The sequence below is a fragment of the Ambystoma mexicanum genome, chromosome 10 (genome assembly GCF_040938575.1).
Source record: "Ambystoma mexicanum isolate Mex_15411 chromosome 10, UKY_AmexF1_1, whole genome shotgun sequence".
NCBI classification, from domain to species: Eukaryota; Metazoa; Chordata; class Amphibia; order Caudata; family Ambystomatidae; genus Ambystoma; species Ambystoma mexicanum.
Genome location: NC_090932.1, coordinates 684,117,168 through 684,137,622, shown reverse-complemented (window position 1 = coordinate 684,137,622; position 20,455 = coordinate 684,117,168). Strand labels below are relative to the sequence as shown.

The 20,455-nt window shown below is 47.2% G+C and overlaps 1 protein-coding gene across 2 annotated transcripts in view; it reads right to left on the bottom strand.

Annotated features, from left to right (window-relative positions):
* GK5 (glycerol kinase 5) overlaps window positions 1–20,455 on the bottom strand; it is an 831,314-nt gene that overhangs the window by 254,330 nt on the left and 556,529 nt on the right. For both annotated transcript variants that reach the window (XM_069618275.1, XM_069618276.1), the window contains 2 exons: window positions 4,779–4,840; window positions 4,584–4,657 (listed from right to left, as the gene is read on the bottom strand). In XM_069618275.1, coding sequence (XP_069474376.1) covers window positions 4,584–4,657; window positions 4,779–4,840 — 136 coding nt within the window. The remainder of the gene's footprint in view (window positions 1–4,583; window positions 4,658–4,778; window positions 4,841–20,455) is intronic.

The window sequence follows — 20,455 nt, the reverse complement described above, 5'->3', positions numbered from 1 at the left end:
TATGCCCGGAGGCCGCCGCGTCAGAGGCCTTCCTTTCCTTGATCCATGCCACCAGCCACCTGTGGTGTCATTTTCCGAGTCTTCAACTAAAAGGATTGACAGATCGAACATCTGTTTGCAATGTAGTAAGGATCTACATTGCAAAGTCAGTAAATGCACTTGAGGTGCCGATCCTCGACAAAGATATTCTTCTGGCTGCAGCTTTCATAGGACATGAAGGGGCTTTTCTTCGTGACATCCGCCATGGTCGAGGAGTAGGTCCAAGACTGGGTTCGCCGTACCACTGGCTGAAGATCTGATGGTGGATTGAAGATCTTTGCCGACAATGGGTCCCCACTAACGGAAGTCGACATGTGACGGTTGATGATGAAAAGATGTAGAATGTCTTCAAAAAAGCAGTAAAAAATGAACAATTTTCAAGGTGCGAAACACAGGGACTCCCAACACTAGCAATTGGTGGTAAAATCTGAAGATGACCACCAGGGGTGGAGATTAGGAGGAGTGTCATTGGCTGTGTGCAGTATGACCCAAAGGACAGTGTTAGAACTATGGATATACTTCTGAATATGCCAAAGTACGGAATCTGCAGAATCCACCAACCTGTTCAGACGACAGCAGCGAGCAGCATGAAGTAGTTAAGAATCCCCCTGGGAGCCTTACCACCTCCTCAGACACAGTGATAGGCAAAACTTCCAGGGAAACCCTCTGGGGTAAAAAAACCCTGATCGATGTGGAAGAGACTTGGCACTGTATATGGTAGTTTCAGAGTCTTCGGTTCAGGGATCTGGGAAGTTGTATCTGATCTAATGGCGGTGGTATGAAGCATACAATCTGTCAGAAACTCCTCTCATCGGTCTATAGTGAGAGAGAAAGATGTTACTTCTAGATATAACTTCAGAGTAATGAATAGTGAACCCCGGGACACAACCCACCTGTTATGGATAAAGGATAGCTGTATTTAGTGCAATGGTGGTTCTGAAGCCTTTCTGTTAGGGAAAGGAGAGAAGAGAATAAGACCAAGACCCTCTAGTATGAAAGGTTTAAGATAGAAGGACAGAATCTACTTTGGAAGTGCTGGAGTGGAAGGCAGACAGGAGTTCCGCGTGGAGAGGTTTCGTGTCCGAACAGGACCCGATCGTCTGAGGTAGGGCAAAGTCTCGACAGGAAATATAAGAGTTAGTACCTGAGTAGAAGAAGGATAAGATTGGGTGGTTAATCGGGTAAGATTCTCTTACTGAAGTCCTCGAAAGTTAAATCCTGGCAAAGGGAGGCGTTGGAAACAGTACGGGGTCCAGAAGTTGAGACGTTTCTGTGGAAAATGAATATCGATAGCCTTTTAGCAGAAGAGTGTTTGGGAACCGCGAAGAAACGGTTCCTAATTTCAAGGGAGAGATAGAAGGAAAGCTTGAACTAGAACAAGTAAGACTCCTAGGAACGGAAAACTTACAGAGCGACTTGCTGGAGAGTAGCGATGCATCGGATGGCGGAACTGCTGTCACTATATGAAGTCACGTGATCATCTGCCGGCATCCATGCCGAACATAAGCCTCCAGCGTCTACTGGTGAAGCGAAGCAGGCATACACAGCGGCCATCTTAGGAGGGTTCAGGAATAGAGCGCGGCATGCTCTGCTGCGAAGCCAAAGAGACCAACGTCGGTAATGGGACGTAACAGACAGTAATAGGGTATTGAGGAGATGAGCAGTTTGAGTTTAAAGCTAAACTGCTTTCATTTTTTACCAAGGATTTCCAGCCTGACGACAGGGAATATTCATGAGCATGTGAATCCATGCAAGACCCATGCTGGAGAATAGTGCAAACTCTAATACTGTTAGTAGTACTAATGTTGCTACTTGAATTAATGATAGTAATGCTACTACTACTTATGGTAGTGGGTGCATTATTAGATGTACTACTGGTAGTAGTGTATCTACTGGTAGTATTAGTGCTACAACTTCTGCTACTGTTGGTAGTAGTAGTAAAGCATTGCACATCCAGTAGTAGCAACAGCATAGTACTAGTAATAGCCTCCGATTGCATGATTACCAATGAGTACTAGCACTATTAGTACTACTATCACTATTTGTAATACAACTACTAGTAGTTGTAATACTGGTATTACTATTTGTAATACCAGTAGTACTTCTGTTAAAAAAATGTTACTAATGGTTGTTATAGTAATAATAATACTACTGCTAATAGTGCTACTACTGCTGGCAGTAGTACCACTACCTTTCAAAGAAACACTTCTACTATGTCTCTATTACTATTGGTGGGGCACAATTAGTAGGTAAGTAAACATGGTACTGTGAAGTTAAAAAAAAATAATGTTTACTTGGCCCCTTAGATGCTATAAAGAATCTAAAGATTCTGCTTTCTCTTTAAGGGATTTAAAGCAGCCCACAAAAGAGAGGACAATGGTAGGATTAAACATTCATGAAGACATTTTAAAGATGAGATAGATGGGAATGTTGTTTTGACTGTGAAATAGGTAGAAAAGAAAACAATAAGAGGCTAGTAGCAAAAACATTTTTTTAAACTATGTCTCGTTTTAGACTGCTTTGCACCTATTTTGCTCTATAAGAGAATAAGCCGACCACAACACACACACCCAAAACCAAAAACAACCGAAACCTAATGAACCGAAACTGGGATAATGCCAACGAAATAACGCAATTTAATGCAAACCACCATACAAGGATATGAACCCAGCCAAACCAACATAGGGCTCGCAGAGAAGCGCAATGACCAATCTCACCACTAACCCTACTAACAACTTTCCAGTATCCTACATACTCACCCTCAACCACCAAACAAAACCACACATACCTCTACCACCGCAGAAACCTGAAACACCACAAACTGCACACGCTCTGCAACACCCAACACACTACAGAAATCTAATAACAGACTAGCAAACCACGCCATATACACTCATATACCAAAACACTGCCAAACCCACACCAACTAAAAGCAAACACAGCTCGGAGTGACTGTTTTTTCCGAACTGAAGCTACCAACAGCACAACAAAACTCTCTTGCGCTCTCCCTCTCCAACCACCTAACTAGCCCTCCTTCCTTTTTTAGATCCGTCACGGTGCCTGGAGACCATGAAAATGGCAGCGGAGCAGTATACATCACAATAACATAACACAAAAGGTTAGCTCTTTCGAAAGTGGACACGTTTTGTTTAGCATTCCTGGCTGTGGTTATGTCATCTACCAGGAGCTTGCCACATAAAGCAACAGCAAGTGAAAAAAAGAAAGCCTACAATTTAAATGTAGCTCCTTCTTCTGTTTCAAAGTAATTTTTGGTCACGGGCAACCTTTTCCCCTCTTGTAGCAATTGCTTTGGTAGCATTATGTCAAATCCCTATAAGCGATAGTTGTTGTCACTCATCTTAAGGTTTCAATCTGAGATTGAAAGAGGACTGAATTTGAGTCTCACCTGGGGGGTCACAGTGCAGCCACGCCACTGCTGCTTATATGCACCTGCCTTGCTTTTCACCACTTCTCCCCTTCTTTCTTCCTCCTGTTTAATGTGGATTGTATGCCTTCCCTGTAGATCCCCTTCTAGGGTTGCCATTTGACTCCCTGTCAGGGGGCACTGTATATCTCAGAAGTGGGCGTTTAATTCTCCATCAATTTCCTGCTGGGGGTTGTAGTGTTGGGTTACTTCAATCGAGTAGAATGGACAGCAGTAGAAGAAAGGTAAAACCAAAGCCCAGGAGTGGAGAAGGGTGTCCACCCCTGGGCTTTGAGAATGTGTGGGGGCCCATTTCAACATGATGGTTGGGGGGCCCCCTGCTTAGAGGGAAAACAGGCTAAGGCACCCATGGTGTGCATACATTACAATGCCTAAAAAGATATGGTTAATAGCCAGAGGCGTTGCTGGGGGGGGGTGCTGAGGGGGCTATAGCCTGAGTCTTTTGATTGTAGCTCCGGATAGAAGCTCAGGGGCTTCAACCAAAAGGCTATAGCTAGCCCAGAGTCCCGCCAGTCCCGACATTAACTTGCAAAACCCCTGTTAATAGCTGCGATTATCCCGAGACGGCCAGCTGGGGTAAATAGTAAATGTCCACTGAAGAGCTCCAAACCCTTCTTTGTCAACAAGCGGCTGATGTGGAGGTACCAGTGTTATAAGGAAATGAGGTGATAGCACTTCTGTATGCCCCATGGGAATAGAAAACACAGCTTGTAATGAGAGCGTTGCAAAGCGACGATTTTAAGCCCCAGAACGAAAACAGTCATGAATTGTCACAAGACTGCTGACTGGTAACAGTCATCAGCTTGCTGGGGAACTCCCCACCCCCCACGAGGCTCGAGGTTCCTTTCATTTGAAAAAACAAACATGAAAGGCCCTGACGCCGTCCCTGAACGCTGGCTGTTAGTTGTAGTGAGCTTACAAACTACTTGTGGGAGGTCTTTGTGCTAGATGTTTCTACATGTTGACATACTGAAAAAATTACAACGAACTGTATCATTCATAACTTTTAAAGCCAAGACGCGAAAGCAAAAATCCCACATTTCCACTAGACATGGATTATAAATTGTACACTCCGGAAAACATGATCTGTGCGCCTTACCTCGTGTCTGTCACAGGAGGAAAGATGCACATTGGTATGGAAAGAAGAATGCCAAGAAATGAACTCCAACACATCTGAAAGAAAATACGTAAAATGGCTTTTAAATAAATGCCATTGGCGAATGCACTGCAGACAGCAAGCCAATAACCTGCGCTGCAAAAAAATTCAACCAAAACACATGGGCAACGTACTTACTTGATAGGGATCAAATATCCCGGTGGCGCTGGCATTCGAATAATCAGTAGCATACACAGAACCTAGGTAGTGAACAGAGAAACACATTAATGGAGGCACACCGACATGAGTTTTAAACATACTATGTGCAGCAGGGAAAATAATTTCATTCGGTAAAAACCAGGCGAAAGTGTGATCAAGTGTGAGCAGACTTTGGACCCACAAGCACTTGCTTTCTTGGTGGAGTATCAGACACTACATGCGGGCAGCCCCGGGAGCAGAGCTACATAGCTCAGGGGAGGTTGGGGGGCCGAGGGGGTCGCAGGAACCCAGACTGCGGCCTGTTAGCTGGCCGCCGGAGAAAAGGTTCAGCATTTCTCTCTTACTAAAAGAAGGAATGCATTTTCCAAACGCAGCCTCTGGGATGCACTGGAGAGACACATCCTGTGCCCCTCACTCTTTCTGTCGACAGCCTATGAAGTGGGGGCAATTTATAAGTCATGGCTCATTTAACAAGCCAATGTGTTTACACAGTGTGCGCTTAACCTTTCAGTGCTAAGAACTGAACATGGGTCATTTTTAGTCAGAAGCCCAGCACAAAGCATCCGTTAGCTGACCAAATCCACACATTCTTCCAAGAGAATAGAAGTGCCACACAGAAAAAGTTTGAAACTATGTGCTTCATTTTTATTTCTTTTTATTTGACACATCAAAAAGTTTTTTTGTGAATAACTTTTTAATTACATATGGCGCATGCCTGAGAAGGTTAACAGTGGCTGCTTTGGGACATGGACTAAATACATGCATCCGCTCAGCATCAAGGTTCTTTTCATTTTCTTAACAAGCCAACCACTGCCTAGTGCCCAACAGATGGCACCTCGATGTGACTTGGCACCATGATTAGGAAAGCAGGGTTCATTGTGTGTCACCATGCAGACATTAGTCCATTGCAAATCATTGCAGCGATGAGTGCAGCAATGATTCCTGCACTGCGCAAGTCACCACCCTGTTGGATAATGGCGTATATGCGGTGCTCCTCTACGCAACAGCTCATTGGCCTGTTTTTGTCTGATGTGTCCCATGCCCATGCAATAATAGCACACTGGAAGGTTTTCTGTATGTGGCTCTGACAAGTATGCCACACTGTGCCCACACTTAAACGCAAAAAGCAATCAAAGAAGTTGCCTCAAACTGTACATTCACTAGGCCAAACGCCCTTTCTACACTGCCACACCATGATTTTCACTAGCTGCAGGCCAGCACTAATAAGAACGAGATGGTAATGCCAGCTCTGTTAGATAAAGCATGGGCCTGCTCTTTTTTGGGAGAAATAACCCCTGAAGCCAGCGTAATGGTGAGGAGGTAGTGGCTGAGGTACTGTGGACCCTTTACTGTGCACTGGAAGCCGCTTTGTTGCTTCCTACGTTTATTATTGGTCAGGCTAAAGTTTGGAAGAGGTACAATCCTTTCTGTATATGCTTCCTGTGCATGTTTATCGGGTTTCTCTTGTCGGGTATCCTTGCCTGTCCATAGATATAATTCCCTAAAAATGTTTCTATATTGGGGCCTGAGCATGCTCACACTGAGGCCCAGCCCTTCATCTAAAATTCTCCAGAAACAAGAAGCAAAAGAGCCCTTGTACCCCATTTGAGTAGCTGATGTTGCAACCATTGCATACACACATCCAAAAACTTGAGTTGTCCGAATGAGTATGTATGGTTCTGTAAGGATATTTGGCGTGTTACAGCACAGAGTACAGCACTACTGCACAGGTAGCAATTTTTTTTATGCAGCACCACCACAAGGGTGCGCTGCATTGCTATATGTGTTACCAGATTAACAAGGAAAGACAGGCTATTCAGTCAAAAACGATTTTAACATATAAGATGCAAATCTATTTTTACAGTTAAAAGCACACGTGCACATTCAAAAATACACACTATTTTTTCACCTGAAATGCCTATGGTGCGAGAGACACATTTGAAAATTAATAACTAACATTACTCATAACTAACCCGACTAATGAAACTGAAGTTAACATAATCCACTAATAAAAATGTGTCTCCACTGCAGAATTAGGCCTATTCTGAAAGTGAACTTTTAAACGCACATCCATTTTTTTTTTGTTTTCTCTGCTGCCCTGTCCACATAACTACAGGAAGCAAAAGGGCTCGAAAGAACAGGAAATCAGTTGGTTACAAAGTATTACTATAAAAATGAGCCATTGTGTAGAGAAGGAGGAGATGGCATGATTGATTCTGATTGGAGCAGCGTCATAGCAAGTATCATGCTAGAGGGAGTGATCAGAGTTTTGCTGGGGGGAGTTTGAGGAGAGAGAAAGGACAGTGGAGATTTGGAGAGCTAGGAGAAGGACCTGTTTTTTCCTGGTTGGAGCATTTCTGCTGAAAAAGCTGAGAGTTCCAGGCAATGACCCCGGTTTGAGAAGGAAAGGCGCTCCTTTTCACTGGGGTTAATCTTCAAGGGAGCCACATTCAGAAAGAGAACAGCTGAAGAAAACTCGGCTGAACAGATAAGGTATAAGTGTGGGAGCTGAGTGTGTACGAGAATATTCAGTCAGAGTAGGAAAGGAGATTCCGGTGCCTTAATCACATGTTAATGTTGCAAATTGGGTTCTGTTCTCCGCCATTATTTTTTTCAGTGTATCACAGACAATGCTGTTACTGTGCTAATTTATTTATTTCTGTAAAGAGTGAGATTGTGTTTAAATGCAACTTTTATAATACAGAAAAATATTTGAAAGCAGACGGGTGGTGTATTTTATATTTACCAATACAGTGCTGATGAGGAGGGGAGATTTTTAAACAATGCAATTGTCATTTTAAGACAGATGTGTGCATGATCATATTCAGTATGGACAGTTGAGAGTGATTGTTTGTAGCATAGCTCGTTGGAGGTACATGAGCCAACGGGAAGAGGGACTCTCTGAACATAGTTCCCTACCGTATAGAAGGTAGTGGAAATTACCACAAAATTACCACATATAGCTCTCCGTCGTAAATAAGTCAGTGAGATCGCCCATGGTGGCACACTAACACTGAAAATGTGGTATTCCTGAAATGTAGGTCTGAGGTCTCTCTAGTGATTACACGAAAAATCTAAGCAAAGATAAGGGATTCTGGACATTGGGGCCACAAATAAAACAAGGGAATTATGCTCACCAAAATACCACCAACCACGCATACCAACCACGTATACCAAATATGCATGTCTGGGTGCTTAAATAATGCATGTCCACTGTATTATTGTTGCACATGGCCCAATCTGAATACAAGGAGTGATTATTGCTAAGTTATTTTTCGGCGGTAATAAAATACCGTCAGGCCCCAAATCTCCACAAAATACCCTACATATTTATGGTGCGTTGCAGGCCGGGAAAGTGATCATAGAGTACCTACTGGGCGTGGCAAGCGTGTCTCACACTGCCATTTGCACATTAAAGGGAACCCATTTTATAATAGCAGTGTGCCACTAAAAACGAATTTCAGAATGTCACAAAGGGAAACCACATTCTCAGATCTAGTGCAATATTTAGAGGCAAAGTTGTTTGCACATGGGAATTGGTCGTCGAATAGCACGTTAGAATGGAGTAACCGCATTCAGGGTGAGGTGCAGAAAGAAAAACTAGACAATATTTTTGAAGAAGGCAGCATAATTCAGGTCTGCCTTACAAGATTATTGAATGCAGCCGATAAAAGTGCAGAGAAAGACTGTTTAATACGGCTATGCGGCAAAATATGGTTTATTTTAAACAAGTCCCTGCGAATGCAAGAGAATGATACTCAGCTAATTAACAGGTTAAAGACTGAATTAGAGAGGGCAAGTAAAAATCAGGAAATGTTGAGAGCAGAATTGGATGTATGCCAAAAAGACATGCAATTAAAATGCAGAGACTTTGATACTCAGTTATCCAAAAGCAAGAAACAATTTGAAGATAGTGAGCAAGAATTGGCACACTTAAAAGCCTTAGTGGATCACATTAGACGGGATAAAGATGAGGTTGTTTCAGAGATGCAGATTTTACAAAAAGAACATTGTGAAAAAGAAGGTGATCTCCAGAGTGCAGAACAAGAAATGATTAAAATGATTCAAGAAAGAGACAAGAGAAATAAAGAGTTCAATGAATGCCAAATGCAAATGTGCGACATGCAGGAGGTGATTAATAAGATGAATGGTGAAAACAACTATTTGCAAGATGAAGCCAACAGACTCCTTAAAAAGTGTAAGGACTTAGAACAGCAAATGTGCATTCCCAGGTCCCAGGAGAGGCGGCAGGGTACCACATTCAATGGAGTGGAGGTGAATTCTAGCTCTGCCCAAAGAGCTAGTGCTCCAGTGACTGGGCCGGTGACTGAACTTGGTTGCAGCGCCCTTGGGGGATTTGATACTCCCATTGGGGGCAGCCACCAATCTCATACACCTGAAAACAGGATTGAATCACAAAATAGTGCAATTCCATGCATTGCAACAAGTAGCCCCATAAAAGGAACAAGTTACTTACCTGTAACTGTTGTTCTCCAGCATGGGTCTGGCATGGATTCACATGCTCATGAATATTCCCCGTCGTCAGGCTGGGAATCCTCGGTAAAGAAAAAACCAGTATCAGTTTCGTTTCTGATCTGTCTTTCGTAGTAATAACCAATCACTGGTCTCTGCGTCATACTGACCACAGCCAATGACTGCCCTCTACCTAAGCACCGCCTCTGGCAGCCATCTTCAGATTTGGAAGCACGTGAAGTGGCAGTATGACCAAATGAAGAGCCGCAGAGGGGTAGGCGGGAGGGTTCGCATGTGAATCCATGCCAGACCCATGCTGGAGAACAACAGTTACAGGTAAGTAACTTGTTCCTTCTCCAGCATGGGGTCTGGCATGGATTCACATGCTCATGAATAAAGAATACATAGCAGTACACACATGCACAACCACGGGAGGTGGCAAAGGCTCAACATTAAGCATCACATCAACTCAACATTAAGCATCTTACCTCCTCACCAGGCTCACCTCAGGCGAACAGGTTGCGCAGCACTGCTTGGCCGACCCTGGACTCCTCCCTGGAATCCCGGTCGACGCAGTAGAATTTCGTGAAGGTGTGCGTCGACCTCCACGTAGCAGCCCTGCATATGTCCAGCAGGGGCACACCAGATAGGAACGCCGTGGTAGCTGCGATCGCTCTGGTGGAATGAGCTCTCGGACGGCCAGGCAGCGGTCGGTTTGCCAACCGGTGACAGTACATGATACAGCCGGAGAGCCATCTGGAGATGGAAGCCTTCGAGAGAGCCTTCCCCTGATTGACAGGTCCAAAGTTCACAAAGAGTTGTGACGTCTTCCGAAAACCCTTCGTGCGGTCCACGTAGAACTTCAGCGCTCTAGCTACATCCAGCGAGTGCAAAGTCCTCTCAGCCGGCGACGAAGGCGACGGGAAGAACACAGGTAACACCAAGGGTTCGTTGAGATGGAAGTCCGACGGTACCTTGGGCATGAAGGAGGGGTGCGTCCTGAGCACCACCCTCGTGTCGTGGAAAGTCAAGTACGGGGCCTTGCAGGAAAGGGCCTGGATCTCTCCCACTCGTCGTGCGGAGGTGATGGCCACAAGAAAAGCTGTTTTCCACGATAGAAACTTCAACGGGGCCGAGTGCAGAGGCTCGAACGGAGGTCCCATGAGCTTGGTCAGCACCACGTTGAGCTCCCACGCCGGGGCCGGAGCCTTCACCGGCGGGAACGATCTGAACAGTCCCTTCATGAACTCTTTCACCAGACGATGAGACCACAAGGACGTCCGCCCCGTGGTTCTGGTGTATCGGGAGATCGCAGCAAGATGAATCTTGATGGACGCGTGTGCCAGACCAGCTTTGGCCAGCGTCAGCAGGTACGGCAGTACTTGGGGAGCCGTAATCCGTAGAGGGTTAATCTTCTGTGCGTGGCACCAGACAGAGAACCTCTTCCATTTGTGTCCGTAGCATTTAAGAGTCGAGGACGCCCTGGCCTTTGCAAGAACCTCTCTGCAGTCGGCCGGTATGTCGTATCCTCCAAACTCTAGCGCTGCAGGAGCCAGGCCTGCAAGTTCAGCGACTTCGGGTCGTGGTGGAGGATGGCGCCTCCTTCCCTGGAGAGTAGATCCGCGTCCGCCGGCAGCTTGATCGGCGGGGACGCTGACAAGTCCAGAAGGTCCGGGAACCATATCTGCCTCGGCCACGCAGGTGCGACGAGGATCATCCTGCACCGTGACCTCTTGAGCTGGTTGACGAGCCGGATTAGCAGAGGCAAGGGAGGGAACGCGTAGAGGAACAGGCCCTCCCAGGGGAACGAGAAAGCATCGCCCATGCTCCTCGTCTGGGGAAACCTGCTGGCGAACCTCCGGCACTTGGTGTTCGTCGCCGTCGCGAACAGGTCGATCTGGGGTGTGCCCCACCGTCGGAAGAGGCGATCCACCAGATCCTGCCGTAGTTCCCACTCGTGGCACGAGCGCAGCTCCCTGCTGAGTGAGTCGGCGATGGTGTTTTTTATCCCTGCCAGATGAAACGGCACCAGAAAAATCCCTTGGGCGACGGCCCAATGCCACAGATCCTGCGCCTCCTTGGACAGCGCTGGGGACCTGGTTCCGCCCTGTTTCCTGATGTAAAACATGGTGGTGGTGTTGTCGGTGAAGATCCTCACCACCTTGCCCTTGAGGGACGGAAGGAAGGACCTGAGGGCCCAAAACACTGCACGGAGCTCCAGGACGTTGATATGCAGGGACTTCTCCGTCGGGAGCCAGAGTCCCCTCGCGTGCAGATTTTCGGTGTGCGCTCCCCACCCTTCCAGGGAGGCATCCGTGGTCACAGTCTCCTGGTGGGCTGGGGTCTGGAAGTCCATGCCCGCCGTCAGATGCGCGCGGGTGCCCCACCACCGTATCGCTCGTCGGAAACTCTCGTCGAGCATGATCCTTTCCTCGAAGCTGCCCGTCGTCTGGATCCAGCGCGCATCCAGGAATTCTTGCAACGGGCGCATCCGGAGCCTGCACATGGGAATGAGGTAGATGCAGGAAGACATCATCCCGAGGAGGGACTTGATGGATCTCACTCTGGCCGCGTCGGCCACCAACATCCGTTGCACCTTGCCCAAGATGGTCCTGGTCCTCTCCTCCGACGGGGAGGCCAGAAGGGACACTGTGTCGAGCCTCGCTCCCAGAAACAGTGCGACTTGCGCGGGCACCAGGTGGGATTTGGCGTAGTTCACGGAGAATCCCAGGTCCGTGAGGAGTTGGACGGTCCTTGCCGTGTGGACCACGGCGAGCTCCTTCGTCTTGGCGCGGATGAGCCAGTCGTCCAGGTAGGGGTAGACGTGAATCCCCTCGCGGCGCAGCTGCGCCGCCACCCGTGCGAGGCACTTGGTGAATACCCTGGGTGCCGACCGTAGTCCGAAGGGAAGGGCTTTGAACTGGTAATGACGCCCTTGGACCACGAACCTGAGGAATTTTCGGTGCCCCTTTAGGATGGGAATGTGGAAGTAGGCATCCTCCAAATCCAACGACGATAGGAAGTCTCCTTCCTCCAGTTGACCCAGGACGTGCTGGAGGGTGACCATCCGAAACTTCTGCGCCTTGATGAACTTGTTCAGCCGTCGCAGGTCTAGGATGGGGCGCCATCCTCCCGTCTTCTTCTTCACGAGGAAGTATCGCGAGTAGACTCCGGAGCCCCGAAGCCTCTTCGGGACGAGTTCGATGGCGCCCTTTCTGAGCATCGCCTTTACCTCCCGGAGAAGTTGAGGGACGTGAAGTTCTTTCCTGGCCACGGGGGGGACGCGCGGGCACCTTCTTTGAAACTCGAGCGCGTGGCCCCGGGCCAGGGCGTCCAGCACCCAACGGTCGGTGGAGATGGACTCCCACACGCTGACGAAGCCCGCCAGCCGGCCTCCCACCGGGGTGCTTCGGTGGGGGCCCGACCCCACGGCCGGTTCAATCCTGCTTGGACGCGGCCTTGCCGCCTTGACCTCCTTGGCGACGACGGCGGGGTCCGCTAGACTTGCCTCGTCCTCTGTAGGCCTCTTGCGACGACGAGCGGGCCGCTTGACGGTAGGAAGCGAAACCGCCGCCGGAACCTTTGGAGGCGCCCTTGCCTCCGCCGCTCCGAAAGGGCGTCCGTCGCTGCTGCAGGACTCCAAGGGCCCGGGCCGTCTCAGTATCCGCCTTGATGGCCTGAAGGGAATCGTCCACTGTCTTCCCAAACAGGTTGTTCCCGTCGAAGGGCATGTCCAGGACTCTGGTCTGGACGTCCTGCCGAAAGTCCGTAGCTTTGAGCCATCCACGACGTCGAAGGCAAACGCCGTTGCCCAGCTGGCGGAACCCAGTGTCGGCGATGTCCGTCGCCACGGTGATGGCGTGGTCCGACGCCACTTCACCTTCCTGTAGGATCTCGAGGGCCTCCGCCCTCTTGTCGTCCGGCAGAAAATCCAGCAGGGGAGCCATCTTGTACCAGAGCTCCCTGTCGTAGCGGGCCACGATAGCCAAGGCGTTGGCCGCTTTAATCGTCGTCGCTGCCGACGAGATGACTCTACGTCCCATAGTATCCAATTTCTTTCCCTCGCCGTCCGGCGGGGAAGTCGATGTGGAGGCCGCACCCCCCCCCGCTTTCTTCCTGGCTGCCGCGGAGACGACGGAGTCCGGGGTAGGCTGCGCCCGGAGGCACAGGGGGGCCGTGTCCGGGACCCGGTACTTCTTCTCGTACCGGTCTCTTCTAGCTGGCGTCGTGGAAGGGTTCTTGAGGAGGGAAAGGCCCTCATCCCAAATGTCGTCCAACAGAGGCACTGCGAGGACCGTCTTCCTCTTGGCCTCGCGCCGCTGATAAAGGAAGCCTTCCTTTTTCTTTTCCTCAGGGCAGAGTTGGAAAAGCTCGGAAGCCCTGGAGATCATGGAGTGGAAAGATCCGATCTCGTCGGGCGGAGAAGCCCTGGTGGGAGGCGACGACGGAAAATCCTCGTCGTATGCCTCGTCGTCCGTACCCGTCGCCGCCGTGTCAGTCCCCGTATCATCCCCTCGGGTGGATGGGGAGGAGGGCTGGACGGGGCGCGACGGTTGAAAAGGAGGTGGAGGATGGATCCTTCTTTTCTTGGTAGGGGGAACACCAGAAGGTCCCGGTTCTGGATCCCCCGACGGGAGAGGTTCCTCCGTCGGTAACGGTAGCCTCGTCCTTATCTCCGTGCATAAGGACTGTATGGCCAACAAAATGGCCGCTGAGTTGTCTCGCGGCGCTGGCAGAGGGGAATCCGACGGGAGAGCAGGGGCCCCGTCGGTATCCTCGACGATGTCGTCGTCGTCACCTGCGTCGGGGCCCATTCCGACGGGCTGGTCTTGTTCCACGCCTAGGCCGTGGCTTAAGACCTCGATCAGCTCCTCTTCTGAGGTTGAGGCCGAATCTACGACGACGCCCTGCCCCCCCTTCTTCCCCACGGAGGGTTTCACGGGGGTCTTATCGATGGGCACAAAAGAAGACTCCCTCCGAGGAGGCAGGGAGATTCTGGGCCCTGAGGTCGCCACCACTGGTGCAGCCTCCACAGGCTGGGCCAGGGCCGCCGCGACCGTTTCGATAGAGGGCTTGGTCGGATGGATCAAGGCCTTCACCACCTTAGGTGCGCTCACCGCCTTATCCTTGAGGGAGGGGGCACTGCCACGCTCCTCCTCTGCCTTAGAGCTCGACCGGGGCCTCTCCTCCAGGAGCTTCGCCGGGTGCTCGGCCTTCCTCTTACCCGACCCAGAGCGTTGGCTCGTGGTTGATGGTGCCGGGGAGGGTGCGCCCTGCCTGGCGCCCGTAGAGCCCGACCGTTCGGCGCTCCCGGTGCCAGCGGACTCGCGGTGCTTGGCCTTATGTTGGGCCCCCGTCGCCGGGGCGCCCTCAAAGGTCTTAGAAGACCGCTCGGATTTCTTCTTCTTCTCGCCAGACGGGCTCTTACCCTCCAGCCAGTTGGCGAGACGTTGATGACGGTCCTTCATGGTCCGTTCCGACATGTTGCCGCAAAACGCACAGTCCTTCTCCACGTGCTTTTTGTCCTCATGAAGGCAGTAAAGGCAGAAAGAGTGTTCGTCCTCCTTAAAGACGTTCTGCAGCTGGCATCCAGGGCAAACCCTGAACAGCTTTCCGGGCGTCGAGCTTCCCTTCTCCTGGGCCATCTCCGAGACCGGGCCTGAGAAGCTTCTGGAGTCCTCCGAAGTGTAGCTCGACGAATCTTCACCCTTGAGGGGCACAGATGAATCCGTCACGGGTCCCCGTTGATCGGATGTAGGATCGGTGGAGCTTGAGGCTCTTTTGACCGAAAGAATCGAAGTCTTTTGTGAAAAAGCGCGAAAAAATAGCACTAACGCTCGAGAGCAATAGCACGAGGATCCCAACACATGAACGTGCGGTAAAAATCTGAAGATGGCTGCCAGAGGCGGTGCTTAGGTAGAGGGCAGTCATTGGCTGTGGTCAGTATGACGCAGAGACCAGTGATTGGTTATTACTACGAAAGACAGATCAGAAACGAAACTGATACTGGTTTTTTCTTTACCGAGGATTCCCAGCCTGACGACGGGGAATATTCATGAGCATGTGAATCCATGCCAGACCCCATGCTGGAGAAATAATGAAATCCATTAAAGCCCTGATCAAACCATTTAAAAAGGGAGGTGAATGCTGCATTGAGGATCACTTAGAAGCGGTGCATGACATTTTTAAAGCACTCCAGATACCTAAGGAACAGTACAGACAATATTTTCATTTAACTTTAGATGCCCCGACGGCCAGCATCATAAGGGGATTAAATGAACAGCAGAATATGACATGGCTGGAGTTTGAAAAAGAAATTAGGCGTCATTTTTCTCCTTTTCAGTCATTGCAGGAGGCAAAGAAAGTCGCGTACACAATTACTGCTGGACCTAATACATCTCCTCGCCAATTTTTACAAGACTTAAAAAGAGCATTTTCTCGCTTTGATGTATCTTTTGACTCAAATTCCAATGAGTTTAAAACTGTATACTTCTATGGGCTACAGAAAGACATCATATCCCAATTGGTCTGTGAATTTGACCGTGACAAGTCCCTTGAATGGATTGTACATCAAAGCACAAAACTATATGAGGTACTCTATTGTCAGGGTAGAGAAAGTGATAAAATGAAAGATACTAGACCTAAATCTAAAGAACCCTCAGCCACAGTAATGGAAATCAGGTCAGCCAAAATGTCCCTCGAGTCTGCTCAAAGCCAAGGTAAAAATAATGTGACACCTGAACAAAGGGGTAATCAACAAAGATCGCCATTTCCTGTACCAATGTTCCAATCACATGATCCTAGTAATAGAGAGAGCTACATCAGCCATAGGTATTTAGGGGACAGACCCCGGGTAGGATACCGGCCTGATATGGCAGGTATGAACAATAACCAGAGACAAAATCAAGATCAAAGAAATGATGGTCCCTACCAGTCATTGGGGACACAGAGCAGATATGATCCCAGCACCATGATATATGGTAATCAGGATAGGCCCCGATATGTGGATCGATTTACTGATAATGGAAATCGACCTAGGGGCCAGTACCCACAATCTGAGAGACAGGACATGAGGCAAAACGTGAACTACAATCCACGCCAGTACAATGATTCCCCACCAGGGGACTATAATCAAAGGATGGGTGCAACCCGCTCCCCTCCACAAATGAATCAAGAGTTCAGAAACCATCCCAACCGACATCAATCACCTGAGAGGTATCAGAATAGATCCAATCAGGGGGAAAACAACCAATATCGACCTAGGCCACAGAAAGAGGATCCTAGAGAGATGGAAAGGTTCCAATGCCTTGAGGCCCAAGTGAAAATGTTAGCTGAGCAAATAGGAAAGCTCTGTACAGCGCAAAAACAACCTTCCAAAGAGGGGGCTGATGGCCATAGCAATGACCGGGGGGCTTCCGAAAAGTGACTAAGTACTCATGATAACTGCAGTGCCAAAATGACAGATTGCTCTGATATAATTTTGCATAACGACTCTGAGATGCCTAATGGATTAAAAATGAAAGTACCAGTAAATGAAATTGTGACAGAAAGTGCAAATACTTCTAAAAAAGAGGTGCGGTTTAACTTGGAGCTAAATAAAACAGTAAAGATTTGCACAAATGAAAAAGAAACATTAGGAATTCCAAAAGAACAAAGGGACAGATTTAAGAAAAATTACTCATGCATGGGGAATACCAGTGAACAGGGAGTAAGTGGGGATGCTATAGCTCCTTCCCTGGGCAAGCAAAACAATGACCAAACACAGACAGAAAAAGGAAATACTCACAAGGAGGGTACAAGTCAATCACCTGAAGAATTCTTTGAGCCACATATTTTTGAAGAGGCTGAAAGGGCTGGTATGACACTAAATGATTACAAATGCACAGAATTAAAAAATGACAAATTGCTGAATGATGTTGTTACACATGTTCAGTTGGAGGATTGTAATGTGGTCTCTGATGTTACCCAGATGGATGGGCGAACAGTGGCCACACTCCAAAAAACCTCTGATCATGCAGAAAAGAATAAAGTCTCTCGCGCAGAAATGGGTAAAAAGGAGGGAAAAATGTCTTTCCATTTACCAATGTGCTTAGCCAAAAGTGAAAAAGATCTGAGAAAGGTGAGCCCTGAACTCAGTAAGAATTCACACTTTTTATGTGTATTAGAGGAAGTTGAGGACAGATATTATGCACCCATCACTGTAGAAGAAAAATGCCACACCTTTGCTATGATTGACACTGGCGCACAGGCCACAATTATGTCCAAGGAGCTGGTAAAGAGTATCAATCAAGGGAGACCTCCACAGAGTCAGATCACAGTGAAGGAAAATCAAGGCCCAGTGCATAACTTTAATGGGGAGGAGGTGCCCATCATAGGTGTAACTGAGGTTGACATAAAAATAGGAAAGCACAGAATGAAACAAGAGGTATTGATCACATCTATTTGTGAAATTCCATTTCTGATGGGGACAGATTGCCTGAAAAGATTGTCTCCTCTCATAGATGGGGTGAATGGAGTGCTGTGGTCCTTAACCAAAAAACCATTGAGGCCTAAGAAACTAAAATCACAAAACAGCAATATAAATGAATGTCACACCGTTGCCAAAACAAATGATGCTGTGGAGGTATATCTCCAGAATAGCTGCATACCTAGTGTCACTGTCATATTAATGTGTCAAGACAAAATGCAGAGCGACAATGAAAAACTACCTGTACAAATATACTTGGACCCAAGGAAAAATTGGCAGACTGCCATAGATGAGCACACATTACGTTTTTATTTAAAAGAGAAAACATGCAAACCGAATATTGCTCCTAAAACAGATTCAGAAAAACACATTACAACTCTGGCAGAAATACACATGGAAGATGAGCAACCATGGGTTCATGTTGGTATAAATGACTATTTTAAAACAATAAAAGCCACTTTAGCGCTTGGACATGAAAGGAGCTTCATTAATGAGAAATTGTTGCAAAAAATAATGGAGAGGGAAGAAATCCCGAAATTTAGGATTAAAAACCAATATGTTTCTGGGTTGGACAGTCCAGACTTTGAAAACCGAATTGCAGGCAGATGCATGCTTAAAATTAGCATTGGGCAGAAAACAATTTACCATAATGTCTGGATAGTGAGTGGAGCACAAAATGAATTTTACATGGGCAATGACATCATGCACAGAATGTGTATGGTGTTAGATTTCCTTAATCAAAAAATATGGTCACGCCTAGGTGGTCCGGCACCTGAATTTGAAGACAAAAGAAGGGCTTATCATTGTGCACAACTGGTTCCTTATGCAATCGAATTACAAATGAAGAAAGATACTATTATTCCTGCATTTACAAAACAGTTTGCAATAACACTGAAATGCAAAAATGGACAGCAGATGAAAGGCTCTGACGCATTTGTATGCCTGAATGAATCCATAAAACAGCAAGGCCTGTATTATGAATACATTCCATTGGTAGACATTGGTGAAGGATCTGTAAAAATCATGGTAAATAATAAAGGTTGTCAGGATATTCATTTAGAGGAAAATTCCCCATTAGGAATGGCCATACAAAAATCACATTATACGGCAGATTTAAATAACATGGTGATTGGGAATATTCCTGAAAAATATGTAGATGCCAAGGGCGAGTTGCCAGAACACCTGGACTCTCAGCCCAAAGGAATATTTAAAATTCATTCTGTGTATCCTTATGATTCAAATGAGACAGTGTGCTGCCATCAAGAGGATTGCATAATATTTAATTTAAATGAAAATGAAACAGAAAATCAGCCCATTGAAGTGGAAGCTGATATGCCAAAATATTTAAAAGTGGCAGCTTTACAAAAAGACACAGCCACACAGTTAGAGGAAAGCGCCGAGATTCCCTTACCAGAAGATTTTCCAGAATTTTCCAAAATGGTAGAAGAGCAGATCTCCTTAGCGGATGCATGTGAAAGCAGTGAAGAGAGGGTCAATCTGAGGGAGATATTTATGGAGTTTAAGGATGTATTTGCAAAAGATGCTTATGATTGTGGTTTAACTGATTTACATGTGGCCACACTACCAGAAGGGTGTAGCAGAAACTCAGTGTTTGTACGCCAGTATAGACTACCGCTGGCATGTTTAGAATCATTGGCAGAGATTATTAAAAATTTGGAATCGCGGGGAATCATCAGGCCCATTCATAGCACATCCAATACACCTATTTTAGGTGTGTTAAAGCCAAATGGTCAATGGCGGCTGTGTGTAGACTTGAGAGAGTTAAATAAAAGAGTACCAATATCTAGATGGCCACTGCCATTCATTGATCAGGGCCTAGCTCAGGTACATGGTTCAAATCTATTTACCACATTAGATCTCACCTCTGGATATTGGTGCGTGCCATTGGCAGAGGAGATACAACATTTATTTTCCTTTACATTTGACAGGACTCAATATGCCTGGCTTAGAGCTCCGTTCGGGTACATCAATAGTGGGAGTGAATTTGGCATATTTTTGAGAAAGGCCATGCCGGATGCAGCGGAAAGAGGAACAATAGTTTATGTGGACGATGTCCTGATAAAAAATGAAAGCCTGAAAAGCCATTTTGATGAAATAAGACATGTACTTGGCCAATTGCAGAAAGCAGGCGCCAAAGTATCTTTGCAAAAAGCACAATGGTGCAAGAAAAAAGTGAACTTTCTAGGGCATGAAGTGACTGAACATGGGCTAAATCCACAAAAGAAGAAAATAGAGGCCATACAAAGATTAAAAGATCCTAAAAATGTGAAAGGAGTAAAAAGTTTATTAGGGATGACAGGCTATAACAGAAAGTTCATTGAAAATTATGCAGAAATCACTCAACCATTGACTAAACTGCTTAAACTGAATACTCCCTGGAAATGGGAAAAAGGGCAGTCTGATGCAGTGGCTAAATTAAAGGAATGTCTTGTAAAGGCACCATGTTTAGCATACCCCATAAAGGACAGGGATTTCTTTATAGAAATAGGTTTTTCTGAACATTGTATGTCAGCAGTGTTATCACAAAAACACGATTTGAATCACAAAACCATTGCATATGCAAGTAAGGCATTTTCCCAAGTTGAAATGAAATTTAATGAATGTGAAAAGGCCCTATTAACCACCGTGTGGGCGCTACAACATTTCCGCCCCATTGTTCAGGGAGAAAAGGTAATTATTGAAACAAATCATCAAC